The 19,654-nt window shown below is 51.2% G+C and overlaps 1 protein-coding gene across 2 annotated transcripts in view; it reads left to right on the forward strand.

Moving 5' to 3' along the window:
- LOC129833729 (casein kinase I) overlaps window positions 1-19,654 on the forward strand; it is an 83,911-nt gene that overhangs the window by 53,249 nt on the left and 11,008 nt on the right. Inside the window, exons 3-9 of one of the 2 annotated variants that reach the window (XM_055898511.1) lie at window positions 1,020-1,168; window positions 8,043-8,271; window positions 9,487-9,657; window positions 10,014-10,162; window positions 11,174-11,351; window positions 11,920-12,029; window positions 19,358-19,437. In XM_055898511.1, the coding sequence (XP_055754486.1) occupies window positions 1,020-1,168; window positions 8,043-8,271; window positions 9,487-9,657; window positions 10,014-10,162; window positions 11,174-11,351; window positions 11,920-12,029; window positions 19,358-19,393 (1,022 nt within the window). In that variant the 3' untranslated portion in view covers window positions 19,394-19,437. The remainder of the gene's footprint in view (window positions 1-1,019; window positions 1,169-8,042; window positions 8,272-9,486; window positions 9,658-10,013; window positions 10,163-11,173; window positions 11,352-11,919; window positions 12,030-19,357; window positions 19,438-19,654) is intronic. The other variant, XM_055898510.1, reaches the window with a different exon arrangement.

The following is a 19,654-nucleotide window of genomic DNA, read 5'->3' on the forward strand; positions in this document are numbered from 1 at the left end:
TCCCCTCCGCCTCCTCCCTCTGTCGTCCTCCTCCCCTCCGCCTCCTCCCCCTGTCGTCCTCCTCCCTTCCGCCTTCTCCCCCTGTCGTCCTCCTCCCCTCCGCCTCCTCCCCCTGTCGTCCTCCTCCCCTCCGCCTCCTCCCTCTGTCGTCCTCCTCCCCTCCGCCTCCTCCCCCTGTCGTCCTCCTCCCTTCCGCCTTCTCCCCCTGTCGTCCTCCTCCCCTCCGCCTCCTCCCCCTGTCGTTCCCAATACCAGTGCTGTGATAGGATGTAGCTATCTTCTACTGTCATAGAGGTATCATCCTGGCCCCAATACCAGTGCTGTGATAGGATGTAGCTATGTTCTACTGTCATAGAGGTATCATCCTGGCCCCAATACCAGTGCTGTGATAGGATGTAGCTATGTTCTACTGCCATAGAGGTATCATCCTGGCCCCAATACCAGTGCTGTGATAGGATGTAGTTTGGGGCTAGTTCCTGGTTTTAGCTCCTAACTCCTCCCTCTTGGTGCTAAATGCTACTCAATATGTTACAAGTCATTTGCTGTAATGTCAAACTTTCTAGAGACATTATAATACAGGAAGAATAATATTTTTTTCTCCCCTAAATGTTAATTTAACTCTTTCCACCTACAGTGGGTATCAATGGGTATATGATTAAACACATGGTTACTTTACATGGCTAACATCTCTCTCTGTCTCTCTCTGTCTCTCTCTGTCTCTCTCTGTTTCTCTCTGTCTCTCTCTGTCTCTCTCTGTCTCTCTCTGTCTCTCTCTGTCTCTCTCTGTCTCTCTCTGTCTCTCTCTGTCTCTCTCTGTTTCTCTCTGTTTCTCTCTGTTTCTCTCTGTTTCTCTCTGTCTCTCTGTCTCTCTCTGTCTCTCTCTGTCTCTCTCTGTTTCTCTCTGTCTCTCTCTGTCTCTCTCTGTTTCTCTCTCTCTCTCTGTCTCTCTCTGTTTCTCTCTGTTTCTCTCTGTCTCTCTCTGTTTCTCTCTGTCTCTCTCCTGTCTGTCTCCCCCACAGTGGGTATCCCAACGATAAAGTGGTGTGGGGCGGAGGGCGACTACAACGTGATGGTGATGGAGCTGTTAGGACCTAGTCTGGAAGACCTGTTCAACTTCTGCTCCCGCAAGTTCTCCCTGAAGACTGTCCTGCTGCTGGCTGACCAGATGGTGAGAGACTGGTGTGTGTGTGTGTGTGCACCAAGGCAGGGCGCGTGCCAACCTGGGGGTACGGGACCACCTTCAGGGGGGCACTATAACGGGGGCTACCCCCATTCTGAATGACACTGGCCACCACCCCCATTCTGAATGACACTGGCCACCACCCCCATTCTGAATAACACTGGCCACCACCCCCATTTTGAATGACACTGGCCACCACCCCCATTTTGAATGACACTGGCCACCACCCCCATTCTGAATGACACTGGCCACCCCCCCCCCCCCCCCCCCCCCCGTCCTGAATGACACTGGCCACCACCCCCGTCCTGAATGACACTGGCCACCACCCCCGTCCTGAATGACCCTGGCCACCACCCCCGTCCTGAATGACACTGGCCACCACCCCTATACTGAATGACACTGGCCACCACCCCCGTCCTGAATGACACTGGCCACCACCCCCATCCTGAATGACACTGGCCTCCACCCCCATCCTGAATGACACTGGCCACCACCCCCATTCTGAATGACACTGGCCACCACCCCCATCCTGAATGACACTGGCCACCACCCCCCCCCCCCGTCCTGAATGACACTGGCCACCACCCCCATCCTGAATGACACTGGCCACCACCCCCATCCTGAATGACACTGGCCACCACCCCCATCCTGAATGACACTGGCCACCACCCCCGTCCTGAATGACACTGGCCACCACCCCCGTCCTGAATGACACTGGCCACCACCCCCGTCCTGAAAGACACTGGCCACCACCCCCGTCCTGAATGACACTGGCCACCACCCCCGTCCTGAATGACACTGGCCACCACCCCCGTCCTGAATGACACTGGCCACCACCCCCGTCCTGAATGACACTGGCCACCACCCCCGTCCTGAATGACACTGGCCACCACCCCCGTCCTGAATGACACTGGCCGCCACCCCCGTCCTGAATGACACTGGCCGCCACCCCCGTCCTGAATGACACTGGCCGCCACCCCCGTCCTGAATGACACTGGCCGCCACCCCCGTCCTGAATGACACTGGCCGCCACCCCCGTCCTGAATGACACTGGCCGCCACCCCCGTCCTGAATGACACTGGCCGCCACCCCCGTCCTGAATGACACTGGCCGCCACCCCCGTCCTGAATGACACTGGCCGCCACCCCCGTCCTGAATGACACTGGCCGCCACCCCCGTCCTGAATGACACTGGCCGCCACCCCCGTCCTGAATGACACTGGCCGCCACCCCCGTCCTGAATGACACTGGCCGCCACCCCCGTCCTGAATGACACTGGCCGCCACCCCCGTCCTGAATGACACTGGCCGCCACCCCCGTCCTGAATGACACTGGCCGCCACCCCCGTCCTGAATGACACTGGCCGCCACCCCCGTCCTGAATGACACTGGCCGCCACCCCCGTCCTGAATGACACTGGCCGCCACCCCCGTCCTGAATGACACTGGCCGCCACCCCCGTCCTGAATGACACTGGCCGCCACCCCCGTCCTGAATGACACTGGCCGCCACCCCCGTCCTGAATGACACTGGCCGCCACCCCCGTCCTGAATGACACTGGCCGCCACCCCCGTCCTGAATGACACTGGCCGCCACCCCCGTCCTGAATGACACTGGCCGCCACCCCCGTCCTGAATGACACTGGCCGCCACCCCCGTCCTGAATGACACTGGCCGCCACCCCCGTCCTGAATGACACTGGCCGCCACCCCCGTCCTGAATGACACTGGCCGCCACCCCCGTCCTGAATGACACTGGCCGCCACCCCCGTCCTGACCGTCTCTTAACTCTGCCTCCATTGTGAATGTTAGGAAGCCTTGTCCCCTGTGACCATGCAGCCCCTTGTCCCACTGTGACCATGCAGCCCCTTGTCTCACTGTGACCATGCAGCCCCTTGTCCCACTGCGACCATGCAGCCCCTTGTCTCACTGTGACCATGCAGCCCCTTGTCCCACTGTGACCATGCAGCCCCTTGTCCCCCTGTGACCATGCAGCCCCTTGTCCCACTGTGACCATGCGGCCCCTTGTCCCACGGTGACCATGCGGCCCCTTGTCCCACTGTGACCATGCGGCCCCTTGTCCCACGGTGACCATGCGGCCCCTTGTCCCACGGTGACCATGCGGCCCCTTGTCCCACGGTGACCATGCGGCCCCTTGTCCCACTGTGACCATGCGGCCCCTTGTCCCACTGTGACCATGCGGCCCCTTGTCCCACTGTGACCATGCGGCCCCTTGTCCCACTGTGACCATGCGGCCCCTTGTCCCACTGTGACCATGCGGCCCCTTGTCCCACTGTGACCATGCGGCCCCTTGTCCCACTGTGACCATGCGGCCCCTTGTCCCACTGTGACCATGCGGCCCCTTGTCCCCCTGTGACCATGCGGCCCCTTGTCCCCCTGTGACCATGCGGCCCCTTGTCCCCCTGTGACCATGCGGCCCCTTGTCCCACTGTGACCATGCGGCCCCTTGTCCCACGGTGACCATGCGGCCCCTTGTCCCACGGTGACCATGCGGCCCCTTGTCCCACGGTGACCATGCGGCCCCTTGTCCCACGGTGACCATGCGGCCCCTTGTCCCACGGTGACCATGCGGCCCCTTGTCCCACGGTGACCATGCTGCCCCTTGTCCCACGGTGACCATGCGGCCCCTTGTCCCACGGTGACCATGCGGCCCCTTGTCCCACGGTGACCATGCGGCCCCTTGTCCCACGGTGACCATGCGGCCCCTTGTCCCACGGTGACCATGCGGCCCCTTGTCCCACGGTGACCATGCGGCCCCTTGTCCCACGGTGACCATGCAGCCCCTTGTCCCACGGTGACCATGCAGCCCCTTGTCCCACGGTGACCATGCAGCCCCTTGTCCCACGGTGACCATGCAGCCCCTTGTCCCACGGTGACCATGCAGCCCCTTGTCCCACGGTGACCATGCAGCCCCTTGTCCCACGGTGACCATGCAGCCCCTTGTCCCACGGTGACCATGCAGCCCCTTGTCCCACGGTGACCATGCAGCCCCTTGTCCCACGGTGACCATGCAGCCCCTTGTACCACGGTGACCATGCAGCCCCTTGTCCCACGGTGACCATGCAGCCCCTTGTCCCACGGTGACCATGCAGCCCCTTGTCCCACGGTGACCATGCAGCCCCTTGTCCCACGGTGACCATGCAGCCCCTTGTCCCACGGTGACCATGCAGCCCCTTGTCCCACGGTGACCATGCAGCCCCTTGTCCCACGGTGACCATGCAGCCCCTTGTCCCACGGTGACCATGCAGCCCCTTGTCCCACGGTGACCATGCAGCCCCTTGTCCCACGGTGACCATGCAGCCCCTTGTCCCACGGTGACCATGCAGCCCCTTGTCCCACTGTGACCATGCAGCCCCTTGTCCCACGGTGACCATGCAGCCCCTTGTCCCACGGTGACCATGCAGCCCCTTGTCCCACTGTGACCATGCAGCCCCTTGTCCCACTGTGACCATGCAGCCCCTCAGGCTGATGTAGAAACACCTCCTTGTTGGCTTCACGATTCTATTTGCAGTGTGTGTCAGGTGTGTGTCAGGTTTGCATTGCCGAATGAGGGTCTTCCTCCTTGTTAGTTTTTCCCCCATCTTGTTTTTGATTTATTAGGGTCTCGTTAGCCGACGCCAATGGAGACAGCTGGTCTGTACTGGAGTCAGACACATAACCAAAAAGACATTACAGACAAATGACTTTACAATTTACATCCATTTAAAACATGTAGTGTGTGTGTGTTTTAGTTCCACGTGTCAGTACATACACACAACACATAGATCCCACTGTTGAAGCAGTCAGATGGGTCTAGTCTGGATCATAAAGCTATTTATTCTGTTGACTGTCCGTGGCCAATCTACACTGATAGTACAGTGGTGTCACAGTTAGCCAGCTAACATTGTTGACAGTTAGTTAGCAATTAGGGATGTAACGATTCACCGATACCCATCGATTCAAATGTTTAAGCATGCATCGATCAGAGAAGCGATTCAAAGCGTTCCCGAATCGATGTTTCAGTCACATTTATGGCTCATATTATTACGTTCTTTCTACCTCCTGAAAAATACCTCTCATCTTCTGTGACAACTGACGCGTCCTGTTGTTCAGTGTGTAACTGCGTGGAACCGTGTTGACAGTCACTGATCTACAGGTCATTTAGCATGCTGAACAACCCCAGGTAATATCTGTAGCTTAGTCAAACTACACGCCTGTATGTCTTATGGTGTATGTAGGATGCTTCCAATAAGTGAGACTGGGCATCTACCACCACACTATCAATTAGAGGGGGAGATCTATATCGCACAACTTTGAATTTCACCCCCGTCTCATAATGGAATGGTTTAGACCGTTTGAGAGTTTTGACTCAGAGCTTCTCTTCTCCTTGTTCAACCATGCAGTGAGGTAGCAAAAGATATGTTATAGGACAGCAATATCCCGTTGTCTGAAGCAAAACTACCACAACTATTGCCGATGGTGAACCTGAACAATCTACATACAAATGTCATGTAAATATATAGGTCCGTTGTCATTTCTACCCGCCCCGGGGTTTCTAATGCTGAGAAACCCCTGCCCTGGACCTAGATGCGTATAGAGAAACCCCTGCCCAGGATCTAGATGCGTATAGAGAAACCCCTGCCCTGGATCTAGATGCGTATAGAGGAACCCCTGCCCTGGATCTAGATGCGTATAGAGGAACCCCTGCCCTGGATCTAGATGCGTATAGAGAAACCCCTGCCCTGGATCTAGATGCGTATAGAGAAACCCCTGCCCTGGATCTAGATGCGTGTAGAGAAACCCCTGCCCTGGATCTAGATGCGTATAGAGAAACCCCTGCCCTGGATCTAGATGCGTATAGAGAAACCCCTGCCCTGGATCTAGATGCGTATAGAGAAACCCCTGCCCTGGATCTAGATGCGTATAGAGAAACCCCTGCCCTGGATCTAGATGCGTATAGAGAAACCCCTGCCCTGGATCTAGATGCGTATAGAGAAACCCCTGCCCTGGATCTAGATGCACATCCCTATTAGCAATTGCTTCTACTTCATTTTTTGTTACGGTAGTGCTGCAGTGTTTTATAATATCGGGTGTTTTCCAGTTTATACTACCAGGTGTCCTCCAGTTGTTTTCATTTTAACATTGTGACACCCATCCATGTATATCCACTTTCTATGCGCATTATTGCTTATGCTAATGCCAGCTCTCCTGTCAAGGTCAGCCTAGCTATTGAGCACGCTCCTCTCCAGATCAGCCTAGCTATTGATCAAGCTGTCCAGATCAGCCTAGCTATTGATCAAGCTGTCCAGATCAGCCAAGCTATTGAGCAAGCTCTCTCCTCTCCATATCTGCCTAGCTATTGATCAACCTGGCCAGATCAGCCTAGCTGTTATTGATCGAGCTCTCTCCTCTCCAGAGCAGACTAGCTGTTATTGATCAAACTCTCTCCTCTCCAGAGCAGACTAGCTGTTATTGATCGAACTCTCTCCTCTCCAGATCAGCCTAGCTGTTATTGATCAAGCTCTCTCCTCTCCAGATCAGCTTAGCTGTTATTGATCAAGCTCTGCTGTCCTCTCCAGATCAGCCTAGCTGTTATTGATCGAACTCTCTCCTCTCCAGATCAGCTTAGCTGTTATTGATCAAGCTCTCTCCTCTCCAGATCAGCCTAGTTGTTATTGATCAAGCTCTCCTGTCCTCTCCAGATCAGCCTAGCTGTTATTGATCAAGCTCTCTCCTGTCCAGATCAGCCTAGCTATTATTGATCAAGCTCTCTCCTGTCCTCTCCAGATCAGACTAGCTGTTATTGATCAAGCTCTCTCCTGTCCAGATCAGCCTAGCTATTATTGATCAAGCTCTCTCCTGTCCTCTCCAGATCAGCCTAGCTGTTATTGATCAAGCTCTCTCCTGTCCTCTCCAGATCAGACTAGCTGTTATTGATCAAGCTCTCTGGTGTCCTCTACAGATCAGACTAGCTGTTATTGATCAAGCTCTCTCCTGTCCTCTCCAGATCAGACTAGCTGTTATTGATCAAGCTCTCTCCTGTCCTCTCCAGATCAGACTAGCTGTTATTGATCAAGCTCTCTGCTGTCCTCTCCAGATCAGACTAGCTGTTATTGATCAAGCTCTCTGCTGTCCTCTCCAGATCAGCCTACCTGTTATTGATCGAGCTCTCTCCTCTCCAGATCAGCCTAGCTGTTATTGATCGAGCTCTCTCCTCTCCAGATCAGCCTAGCTGTTATTGATCGAGCTCTCTCCTGTCCTCTCCAGATCAGCCTAGCTGTTATTGATCGAGCTCTCTCCTGTCCTCTCCAGATCAGACTAGCTGTTATTGATCAAGCTCTCTCCTGTCCTCTCCAGATCAGACTAGCTGTTATTGATCAAGCTCTCTGCTGTCCTCTCCAGATCAGCCTAGCTGTTATTGATCGAGCTCTCTCCTCTCCAGATCAGCCTAGCTGTTATTGATCGAGCTCTCTCCTGTCCTCTCCAGATCAGACTAGCTGTTATTGATCAAGCTCTCTGCTGTCCTCTCCAGATCAGACGAGCTGTTATTGATCAAGCTCTCTCCTGTCCTCTCCAGATCAGACTAGCTGTTATTGATCAAGCTCTCTCCTGTCCAGATCAGCCTAGCTGTTATTGATCAAGCTCTCTCCTGTTCTCTCCAGATCAGCCTAGCTGTTATTGATCAAGCTCTCTCCTCTCCAGATCAGCCTAGCTGTTATTGATCAAGCTCTCTCCTCTCCAGATCAGCCTAGCTGTTATTGATCAAGCTCTCTCCTGTCCTCTCCAGATCAGCCTAGTTGTTACTGATCAAGCTCTCTCCTCTCCAGATCAGCCTAGCTGTTATTGATCAAGCTCTCTCCTCTCCAGATCAGCCGTATAGAGTACATCCACTCTAAGAACTTCATCCACAGAGACGTGAAGCCAGACAACTTCCTGATGGGCCTGGGCAAGAAGGGTAACCTGGTGTACATCATCGACTTTGGCCTGGCCAAGAAGTACCGCGACGCCCGCACACACCAGCACATCCCCTACCGCGAGAACAAGAACCTGACCGGCACCGCCCGCTACGCATCCATCAACACACACCTGGGAATCGGTAGGATATATACACTATATATACAGAAGTATGTGGACACCCCTTCAAATTAGTGGATTCGGCTATTTCAGCGACACCCTTTGCTGTATAAAATCGAGCACATAGCCATGCAATCTCCATAGACAAACATAGGCAGTAGACTGGCCTTACTGAAGAGCTCAGTGACTTTCAACGTGGCACCGTCATAGGATGCCACCTATCCAACAGTCAGTTCGTTTAATTTCTGCCCTGTTAGAGCTGCCCCGGTTAACTGTAAGTGCTGTTATTGTGAAGTGGAAATGTCTAGGAGCAACAATGGCTCAACCGTGAAGGTGGGCCACACAAGCTCACAGAACAGAACACTTCCGAGTTCCAAACTACCCCTGGAAGCAACGTCAGCACAAGAACTGTTCGTCGGGAGCTTCGTGAAATGAGTTTCCATGGCCGAGCAGCCGCACACAAACCTAAGATCACCATGCGCCATGCCAAGCATCAGCTGAAGATGTTGTACTCTGGAGCATTCTCTGGCGTGATGAATCATGCTACACCATCTGGCAATCTGACGGATGAATCTAGGTTTTTCTGATGCCAGGAGAACGCTACCTACCCCAATGCATAGTGCCAACTGTAAGGTTTGGTGGAGGAGGAATAATGGTCTGGGGCTGTTTTTCATGGGTCAGGCTAGAACACTTAGTTCCAGTGAAGGGAAATCTTAACGCTACAGCATACAATTACATTCTAGACGATTCTGTGCTTCCAGCTTTGTGTGAACAGTTTGGGGAAGGACCTTTCCTGTTTCAGTATGACTATGTCCCCCTGCACAAAGCCAGGTCCATACAGAAATGGTTTGTCGATCGGTGTGGAAGAACTTGACTGACCTGTACAGAGCCCTGACCTTAACCCCATCGAACACCTGAATTGGAACGCTGACTGCGAGTCAGGCCTAATCACCCGTCCTCACTAATGCTCTTGTGGCTGAGTGGAAACAAGTCCCTGCAGCAATGTTCCAACATCTAGTGGAAAACCTTCCCAGAAGAGTGGAGGCTGTTATAGCAGCAAAGGTGGACTAACTACATATTAAGGCCCATGATTTTGGAATGAGATGTTCGACATGTCCACATACTTTTGGCCATATATATAAACCAACACATACACTAGTTACACACACCTGGGAACATGTACACAACACAAACATCCTCTCGCTCTCTCCCTCCCTCTCTTCTCTCTCCTCTACAGAGCAGTCTCGTCGTGATGACCTGGAGTCTCTTGGCTATGTCCTGATGTACTTCAACCTGGGCAGTCTGCCCTGGCAGGGCCTGAAGGCTGCCACTAAGAGACAGAAGTACGAACGCATCAGTGAGAAGAAGATGTCTACCCCCATCGAGGTCCTCTGTAAGGGATACCCATGTGAGTAGTTGAAAGACCTGTCTGTGGCTGGAAGTTGATGGGGGTTTCTGAAGTCAAAACAGATCGTTTTTGCGTAGTAGATCCTTGTACATGTAGAATTTCCACTCCCAGTCTTTGAAAGTGGATAGCTCTTCTGTGGTCCAAAGTGTGATGGATAGGGTTAGGAGTTTATCCTGAGCATGTGACCTAACCAGGAAGAAAGCTGATCAGATTCAGACGATCTGTTTGTAGTGTATGTATTGTTGTCTTGGAGACTAGAGGATTCACATTCAGGCATTTAATTCCACATATATATTATACAACTGGATTTATAAAAAGAGCTGTATTTTGACCCGTCCTCTCCTTTCTCCTCTCAGCGGAGTTTGCCACGTACCTGAACTTCTGCCGATCTCTGCGGTTCGATGACAAGCCAGACTACTCGTACCTCAGACAGCTGTTCAGGAACCTGTTCCACAGACAGGGCTTCTCCTACGACTACGTCTTCGACTGGAACATGCTCAAGTTTGTGAGTAACATCTCTGCTACGTCGGATTCATCACAATACTTTTTCCATTCTTCTGAAGTGTACACTCGTTCACTACTTCCCACAAATCTGAAACGTGTCGGGATTGGTGGAGACATGGGCTAGTGGGAGTTTCCACTGTATTTCAAGTCAGTGAAGTCAACCAGTGCACACTTCAGGAGGAAGGAGAGGTAATTGAGACATAGCAATGGAATGTCCAAGGTGGCCACCACGAATAGCAGTGGTGTCCCTGGCAACGGCAGCCATTTTGAATGCTGATTGAGCAAGTTCCTGGTCAATAAGATCCCATGGTGTTGTTGTGATAGTGAAGGGTTGGGAGGTGGGACAGTGTGACCGTTGTCTCCATGGTGTTGTTGTGATAGTGAAGGGTTGGGAGGTGGGACAGTGTGACCGTTGTCTCCATGGTGGTGTTGTGATAGTGAAGGGTTGGGAGGTGGGACAGTGTGACCGTTGTCTCCATGGTGGTGTTGTGATAGTGAAGGGTTGGGAGGTGGGACAGTGTGACCGTTGTCTCCATGGTGTTGTGATAGTGAAGGGTTGGGAGGTGGGACAGTGTGACTGTTGTCTCCATGGTGGTGTTGTGATAGTGAAGGGTTGGGAGGTGGGACAGTGTGACCGTTGTCTCCATGGTGTTGTTGTGATAGTGAAGGGTTGGGAGGTGGGACAGTGTGACCGTTGTCTCCATGGTGGTGTTGTGATAGTGAAGGGTTGGGAGGTGGGACAGTGTGACCGTTGTCTCCATGGTGTTGTTGTGATAGTAAAGGGTTGGGAGGTGGGACAGTGTGACTGTTGTCTCCATGGTGGTGTTGTGATAGTGAAGGGTTGGGAGGTGGGACAGTGTGACTGTTGTCTCCATGGCGTTGTGATAGTGAAGGGTTGGGAGGTGGGACAGTGTGACCGTTGTCTCCATGGTGGTGTTGTGATAGTGAAGGGTTGGGAGGTGGGACAGTGTGACCGTTGTCTCCATGGTGTTGTATGTCTCTGTGTGTACAGGGCGCCAACAGGGCAGCAGAGGATGCAGAGAGGGAGAGGAGAGCCGGTGAGGACAGACTGAGACAGGGACAGGCCAGGGCCCCTGCAGGGGCCAGAGGGATCCCCTCAGCCTCCGGACGACCCAGAGGAGCACAGGACGCAGCCGCACCCGCACCCCTTACGCCCACCTCACACACAGGTTAGTGAAATCAAACGCACCTCTCACACCCACCTCACACACAGGTTAGTGAAATCAAACGCACCCCTTACGCCCACCTCACACACAGGTTAGTGAAATCAAACGCACCCCTCACACACAGGTTAGTGAAATCAAACGCACCCCTTACGCCCACCTCACACACAGGTTAGTGAAATCAAACGCACCCCTCACACCCACCTCACACACAGGTTAGTGAAATCAAACGCACCCCTTACACATACCTCACACACAGGTTAGTGAAATCAAACACACCCCTCACACACAGGTTAGTGAAATCACACACACAGGTTAGTGAAATCACTGAATTGGTTCGATAAAGGTTGATCACCAGGTATGGAGGTGTATCTCTCTAACCCAGGTATCTGTCCTCTATCCCAGGTATGGAGGTCTCTAACCCCACGTATCTGTCCTCTATCCCAGGTATGGAGGTCTCTCTCTAACCCAGGTATCTGTCCTCTATCCCAGGTATGGAGGTCTCTAACCCCAGGTATCTGTCCTCTATCCCAGGTATCTGTCCTCTAACCCAGGTATCTGTCCTCTATCCCAGGTATGGAGCGGGAGAGGAAGGTCAGCATGCGTCTTCATCGTGGAGCTCCTGTCAACATCTCCTCCTCAGACCTGACTGGACGACAGGACTCACGCATGTCCACCTCACAGGTAATGACACAAACACACAGGTTAGACACACCACCACACACACAACACCCTGTATGTCCACCTCACAGGTAATGACACAAACACACAGGTTAGACACACCACACACACACAACACCCTGTATGTCCACCTCACAGGTTAGACACACCACCACACACAACACCCTGTATGTCCACCTCACAGGTTAGACACACCACCACACACAACACCCTGTATGTCCACCTCACAGGTTAGACACACCACCACACACACAACACCCTGTATGTCCACCTCACAGGTTAGACACACCACCACACACACAACACCCTGTATGTCCACCTCACAGGTTAGACTCACCACACACACACAACACCCTGTATGTCCACCTCACAGGTTAGACACACCACCACACACACAACACCCTGTATGTCCACCTCACAGGTTAGACACACCACCACACACACAACACCCTGTATGTCCACCTCACAGGTTAGACACACCACCACACACACAACACCCTGTATGTCCACCTCACAGGTTAGACTCACCACACACACACAACACCCTGTATGTCCACCTCACAGGTTAGACACACCACCACACACACAACACCCTGTATGTCCACCTCACAGGTTAGACTCACCACACACACACAACACCCTGTATGTCCACCTCACAGGTTAGACTCACCACACACACACAACACCCTGTATGTCCACCTCACAGGTTAGACTCACCACACACACACAACACCCTGTATGTCCACCTCACAGGTTAGACTCACCACACACACACAACACCCTGTATGTCCACCTCACAGGTTAGACTCACCACACACACACAACACCCTGTATGTCCACCTCACAGGTTAGACTCACCACACACACACAACACCCTGTATGTCCACCTCACAGGTTAGACTCACCACACACACACAACACCCTGTATGTCCACCTCACAGGTTAGACTCACCACACACACACAACACCCTGTATGTCCACCTCACAGGTTAGACTCACCACACACACACAACACCCTGTATGTCCACCTCACAGGTTAGACTCACCACACACACACAACACCCTGTATGTCCACCTCACAGGTTAGACTCACCACACACACACAACACCCTGTATGTCCACCTCACAGGTTAGACTCACCACACACACACAACACCCTGTATGTCCACCTCACAGGTTAGACTCACCACACACACACAACACCCTGTATGTCCACCTCACAGGTTAGACTCACCACACACACACAACACCCTGTATGTCCACCTCACAGGTTAGACACACCACCACACACACAACACCCTGTATGTCCACCTCACAGGTTAGACTCACCACACACACACAACACCCTGTATGTCCACCTCACAGGTTAGACACACCACCACACACACAACACCCTGTATGTCCACCTCACAGGTTAGACTCACCACACACACACAACACCCTGTATGTCCACCTCACAGGTTAGACTCACCACACACACACAACACCCTGTATGTCCACCTCACAGGTTAGACTCACCACACACACACAACACCCTGTATGTCCACCTCACAGGTTAGACTCACCACACACACACAACACCCTGTATGTCCACCTCACAGGTTAGACACACCACCACACACACAACACCCTGTATGTCCACCTCACAGGTTAGACTCACCACACACACACAACACCCTGTATGTCCACCTCACAGGTTAGACACACCACCACACACACAACACCCTGTATGTCCACCTCACAGGTTAGACTCACCACACACACACAACACCCTGTATGTCCACCTCACAGGTTAGACACACCACACACACACAACACCCTGTATGTCCACCTCACAGGTTAGACACACCACACACACACAACACCCTGTATGTCCACCTCACAGGTTAGACTCACCACACACACACAACACCCTGTATGTCCACCTCACAGGTTAGACTCACCACACACACACAACACCCTGTATGTCCACCTCACAGGTAATGACACAAACACACAGGTTAGACACACCACCACACACACAACACCCTGTATGTCCACCTCACAGGTTAGACACACCACCACACACACAACACCCTGTATGTCCACCTCACAGGTTAGACACACCACCACACACACAACACCCTGTATGTCCACCTCACAGGTTAGACACACCACCACACACACAACACCCTGTATGTCCACCTCACAGGTTAGACACACCACCACACACACAACACCCTGTATGTCCACCTCACAGGTTAGACACACCACCACACACACAACACCCTGTATGTCCACCTCACAGGTTAGACACACCACCACACACACAACACCCTGTATGTCCACCTCACAGGTTAGACACACCACCACACACACAACACCCTGTATGTCCACCTCACAGGTTAGACTCACCACACACACACAACACCCTGTATGTCCACCTCACAGGTTAGACACACCACCACACACACAACACCCTGTATGTCCACCTCACAGGTTAGACACACCACCACACACACAACACCCTGTATGTCCACCTCACAGGTTAGACACACCACCACACACACAACACCCTGTATGTCCACCTCACAGGTTAGACTCACCACACACACACAACACCCTGTATGTCCACCTCACAGGTTAGACACACCACACACACACAACACCCTGTATGTCCACCTCACAGGTTAGACACACCACCACACACACAACACCCTGTATGTCCACCTCACAGGTTAGACACACCACCACACACACAACACCCTGTATGTCCACCTCACAGGTTAGACACACCACACACACACAACACCCTGTATGTCCACCTCACAGGTTAGACACACCACACACACACAACACCCTGTATGTCCACCTCACAGGTAATGACACAAACACACAGGTTAGACACACCACCACACACACAACACCCTGTATGTCCACCTCACAGGTAATGACACAAACACACACACACAACACCCTGTATGTCCACCTCACAGGTTAGACACACCACCACACACACAACACCCTGTATGTCCACCTCACAGGTTAGACTCTCACACACTTCTCCCAGGTCTGACAACGTTGTCATGTTTCTAGCCTTGTTTTAATTGTTCTTCGTTCCTTTTCAACTCTCGCTGGTGACACTTTAACGATCAGCACCGCAGGGCGTCCACAAACAGTCACACAGGAATGTGAAACCTTTTCACTGGCATCATAAAAACATGGCTGTAATGTTGCAGGGTGTCAGTGTTTCCCCTATATTCATGTAGCAGTGGCGGGCCACCGCTGAAGAATAAATTAAAAAGTGTACTCTTAAAGGACTATAACCAGATATATAAAGTATGTAGAAAAGATAACAGACGGATATATATTATACATGAGATCATCTTTGAGAACTAACAATCACCAATATAAAAACTCGACGTTCAGGGAGAATCAGAAATTATAACACGTTAGTTCCTAATGTTTGAGTCACTCAGATGGCATAAGAACACGGCATAGGAACACGGGCATAGGAACACGGCATAGGAACACGGGCATAGGAACACGGGCATAGGAACACGGGCATAGGAACACGGGCATAGGAACACGGGCATAAGAACACGGCATAAGAACACGGCATAAGAACACGGCATAGGAACACGGGCATAGGAACACGGGCATAGGAACACGGGCATAGGAACACGGGCATAAGAACACGGCATAGGAACACGGCATAGGAACACGGCATAGGAACACGGGCATAGGAACACGGGCATAGGAACACGGGCATAGGAACACGGGCATAGGAACACGGGCATAGGAACACGGGCATAGGAACACGGGCATAGGAACACGGGCATAGGAACACGGGCATAGGAACACGGGCATAGGAACACGGGCATAGGAACACGGGCATAGGAACACGGCAAAATGTGTAGAATTGCAGTAAACTAAAGTCCTGGGTGTGACTCAGACACCGGCTCTGAACTTCTGTGAATAAGCAGTGGAATGGCTAGTGAAAATAATATTCTGTATTCTATATTCTGTGTTCTATATTCTGTATTCTATATTCTGTGTTCTATATTCTGTGCTTGTTCATAATGTTTGGTCTAAACAAGGCACCGCTCCAATCAAAGAATCTGTCAACGTCTAGCTAGTTTAGTTTATACAGACCCTCATGACGAACAGTCGCTGGTGTGTGACTGGTAACACCATATGGCTAAGCTGGCGGTCTGTTGGCATGAACATGGTGAGAGGGGTCATGCTGTGTCGTGTTAATATTATGGGATTTATGAAGATCTAAGACGGGTAACCACGATAACTAATATTTCATTGGGGGGGGGGGGGGGGGGGGGGGGGGGTTCAACAAAATGGTGTCCAAGATTCATAATCGTACACTACATGACAAAAGTATGTGGACACCTGCTCGTCAAACATCTCATTACAAAATCATGGGTATTAATATTGAGTCGGTCCCCCGTTTGCTGCTATAACAGCCTCCAGTCTTCTGGGAAGGTTTTCCACTAGATGTTGAAACATTGCTGCAGGGGGACTTGCTTCCATTCAGCCATGAGCATTAGGGATGTTGGGTGATTTAGGCCTGGCTCGCAGTCGGCGTTCCAATCAATCCCAAAGGTTTTCAATGGAGTTGAGGTCAGGGCTTTGTGCAGGCCAGTCAAGTTCTTCCACACCGATCTAGACAAACTATTTCTGTGTGGACCTCGCTTTGTGCACGGGGACATTGTCATGCTGAAACAGGAAAGGGCCTTCCCAAAACTGTTGCCACAGAGTTGGAAGCACAGAATTGTCTAGACTGTCATTGTAGCGTTAAGATTTCCCTTCACTGGAACTAAGGGGCTGAGCCCGAACCATGAAAAACAGCCCCAGACCATTATTCCTCCTCCACCAAACTTTACAGTTGGCACTATGCATTGGGCAGGTAGCGTTCTCCTGGCATCCGCTAAACCCAGAATCGTCTGTCAGACTGCAAGATGGTGATTCATCACTCCAGAGAACACATTTCCACTACTCCAGAGTCCAATGGCGGCGAGCTTTACACCACTCCAGCCAATTCTTGGCTTGTGTGCGGCTGCTCGGCCATGGAAACCCATTTCATGAAGCTCCCGACTAACAGTTCTTGTGCTGAAGTTGCTTCCAGGGGCAGTTTGGAACTCAGCAGTGAGTGTTGCAACTGAGGACAGATGATCTTTGCGCGTTTCAGCACTCAGCGGTCCCGTTCTGTGAGCTTGTGTGGCCTACCACTTCGCTACTGAGCCGTTGTTGCTCCTAGATGTTTCCACTTCACAATAACAGCACTTACAGTTGACCGGGGCAGCTCCAGCAGGGCAGAAGTTTGACCAACTGACTTGTTGGAAAGCACTTTGTAAGTCACTGAGCTCTTCAGTATGGGCCATTTCTACTGCCACTGTTTGTCTATGGAGATTGCATGGCTGTGTGCTCGATTTTATACACCTGTCAGCAACGGTTGTGGCTGAAATAGATGAATCCACTCATTTGAAGGGGTGTCCACATACTTTTGTGTGTGTATATATAGTGTTTTGAATGGAGATGAACAAAAAGTCTCTCTCTATAAGTTTGGTGCAGAAACCACTCCAGCACTTTTCAACCTCCATCTAATACTGATAAAACACCCTACTACACTTCATTTTAGTAACATTTAGACATCTTGGCTTCTTTATAGCATCTTTTAGTAATGTGCTGCCAGACAATTCTAGTCCTGTTTTCCCTCCTAACAAGTTGGTCCACCACAACAGCATTGTTCAACCTCTAACTGTATTCTCCTAGCAGTGACACATCTTGGCTTCTTCATAGCATCTTTTTTAGGTCGCTTCTCAAATGGAACCCTAATCCCTCTATGGTGCACTACTAGGGCGCTGGTTAAAAGTATTGTACGATACTGTGCATTAGGACAGTATTCAGACCCCTTGACTTTTTCCACATTTTGTTACATCACAGCCTTATTATGAAATGGATAAAAAATTAAATAATCTTCATAAATCTACACACAATAGCCCATAATGACATCAAAATACCCCATAATGACATCACAATACCCCATAATGACAAAGCAATTTACACAAGTATTCAGACCCTTTACTCAGTACGTTATTGAAGCAACTTTGGCAGCGATTACAGCATTGAGTCTTCTTGGGTATGACGCTACAAGCTTTGCACACCTGTATTTGGGGAGTTTCTCCCATTAATCTATGGAGATCCTCTCAAGCTCTGTCAGGTTGGATGAGAAGTGTCGCTGCATAGCAGGTTTTCATCAAGGATTTCTCTGTACTTTGCTCTGTTCAAATTTACCTCAATCCTGACTAGTCTCCCAGTCCATGCCGCTGAAAAACATCCCCACAGCATGATGCTGCCAACCCCATGCTTCACCGTAGGGATGGTGCCAGGTTTCCTCCAGACGTGACGCTTGGCATTCAGTCCAAAGACTTCAATCTTGGTTTCATCAGACCAGAGAATCTTGCTTCTCATGGTCTGAGAGTCCTTTAGGTGCTTTTTGGCAAACTCCAAGGGGGCTTTCATGTGCTTTTTACTGAGGAGTGGCTTCCGTCTGGCCACTCTACCATAAAGACCTGATTGGTAGAGTGCTGCAGAGATGGTTGTCCTTGTGGAAGGTTCTCCATCTCCACAAAGGCACTCTGGAGCTCTGTCAGAGTGACTATCGGGTTCTTGTTCACCTCCCTGACCAAGTCCCTTCTCTCCCGATTGCTCAGTTTGGCCAGCTCTAGCTCTTAGTGATTCCAAACTTCTTCCATTTAAGAATGATAGAGGCCACTGTGTTCTTGGGGACCTTCAATGCTGCAGAAATGTTTTGGTTCCCTTCCCCAGACCCGTGCCTCGACACAATCCTGTCTCGGAGCTCTACGGAATTCCTTCGACCTCATGGCTTGGTTTTTGCTCTGACATGCGCTGTCAACTGTGGGACCTTAAATAGACAGGTGTGTGCCTGTCCAAATCATGTCCAATCAATTGAAGTTGTAGAAACATCTCAAGGATGATCAATGGAAACAGGATGCATCTGAGCTCAATTTCGAGTCTGAATACTTATGTAAATAAGGTATTTCTGTTTGTTTTTCCAAAAAAAATTGTCTTTGTTATTAATGGGTAGATTGATTGAGGGAAAACATTTAATTTAATCCATTTTAGAATAAGAGTAACGTAACAAAATGTAGAACAAGGGGAAGGGGTCTGAATACTTTCTGAATGTACTGTAATGTGGAATAGGATCCCATTTAAAACACACCTTTAGTAATGTGCTATTAGCCAGTTGTAGTGTTGTTTTACCTCACACTCGGTTGTCTCCCCCTCACCGCCACCCCCTCCTCTCACCAACTCAGAATAGCATTTCCTTCGATCATCATCTGAGAAAGTAGCAGCTCGTCACGTCCTGGTGTGAACGGCTGGCTGGCTGCACCCGGTGAGTCACCACTGGTATCCCAAATGGCACCCTATTCACTATGTCGTGCACTACTTTTGACCAGGTCCTATAGGGGTAGTGGTCGGGAAGTAGTGCACTATAATATAGGGTAAAGGATGCCATTTTGGATACAATCATGTTAGGTAAGTGTCCCTTCAACCGTTGTAGGTGTCCCTTCAACCTCACACTAATCCCCCTCCCTTTAGTGATATCTATA

The sequence above is a fragment of the Salvelinus fontinalis genome, chromosome 34 (genome assembly GCF_029448725.1).
Source record: "Salvelinus fontinalis isolate EN_2023a chromosome 34, ASM2944872v1, whole genome shotgun sequence".
Classification (NCBI taxonomy): domain Eukaryota; kingdom Metazoa; phylum Chordata; class Actinopteri; order Salmoniformes; family Salmonidae; genus Salvelinus; species Salvelinus fontinalis.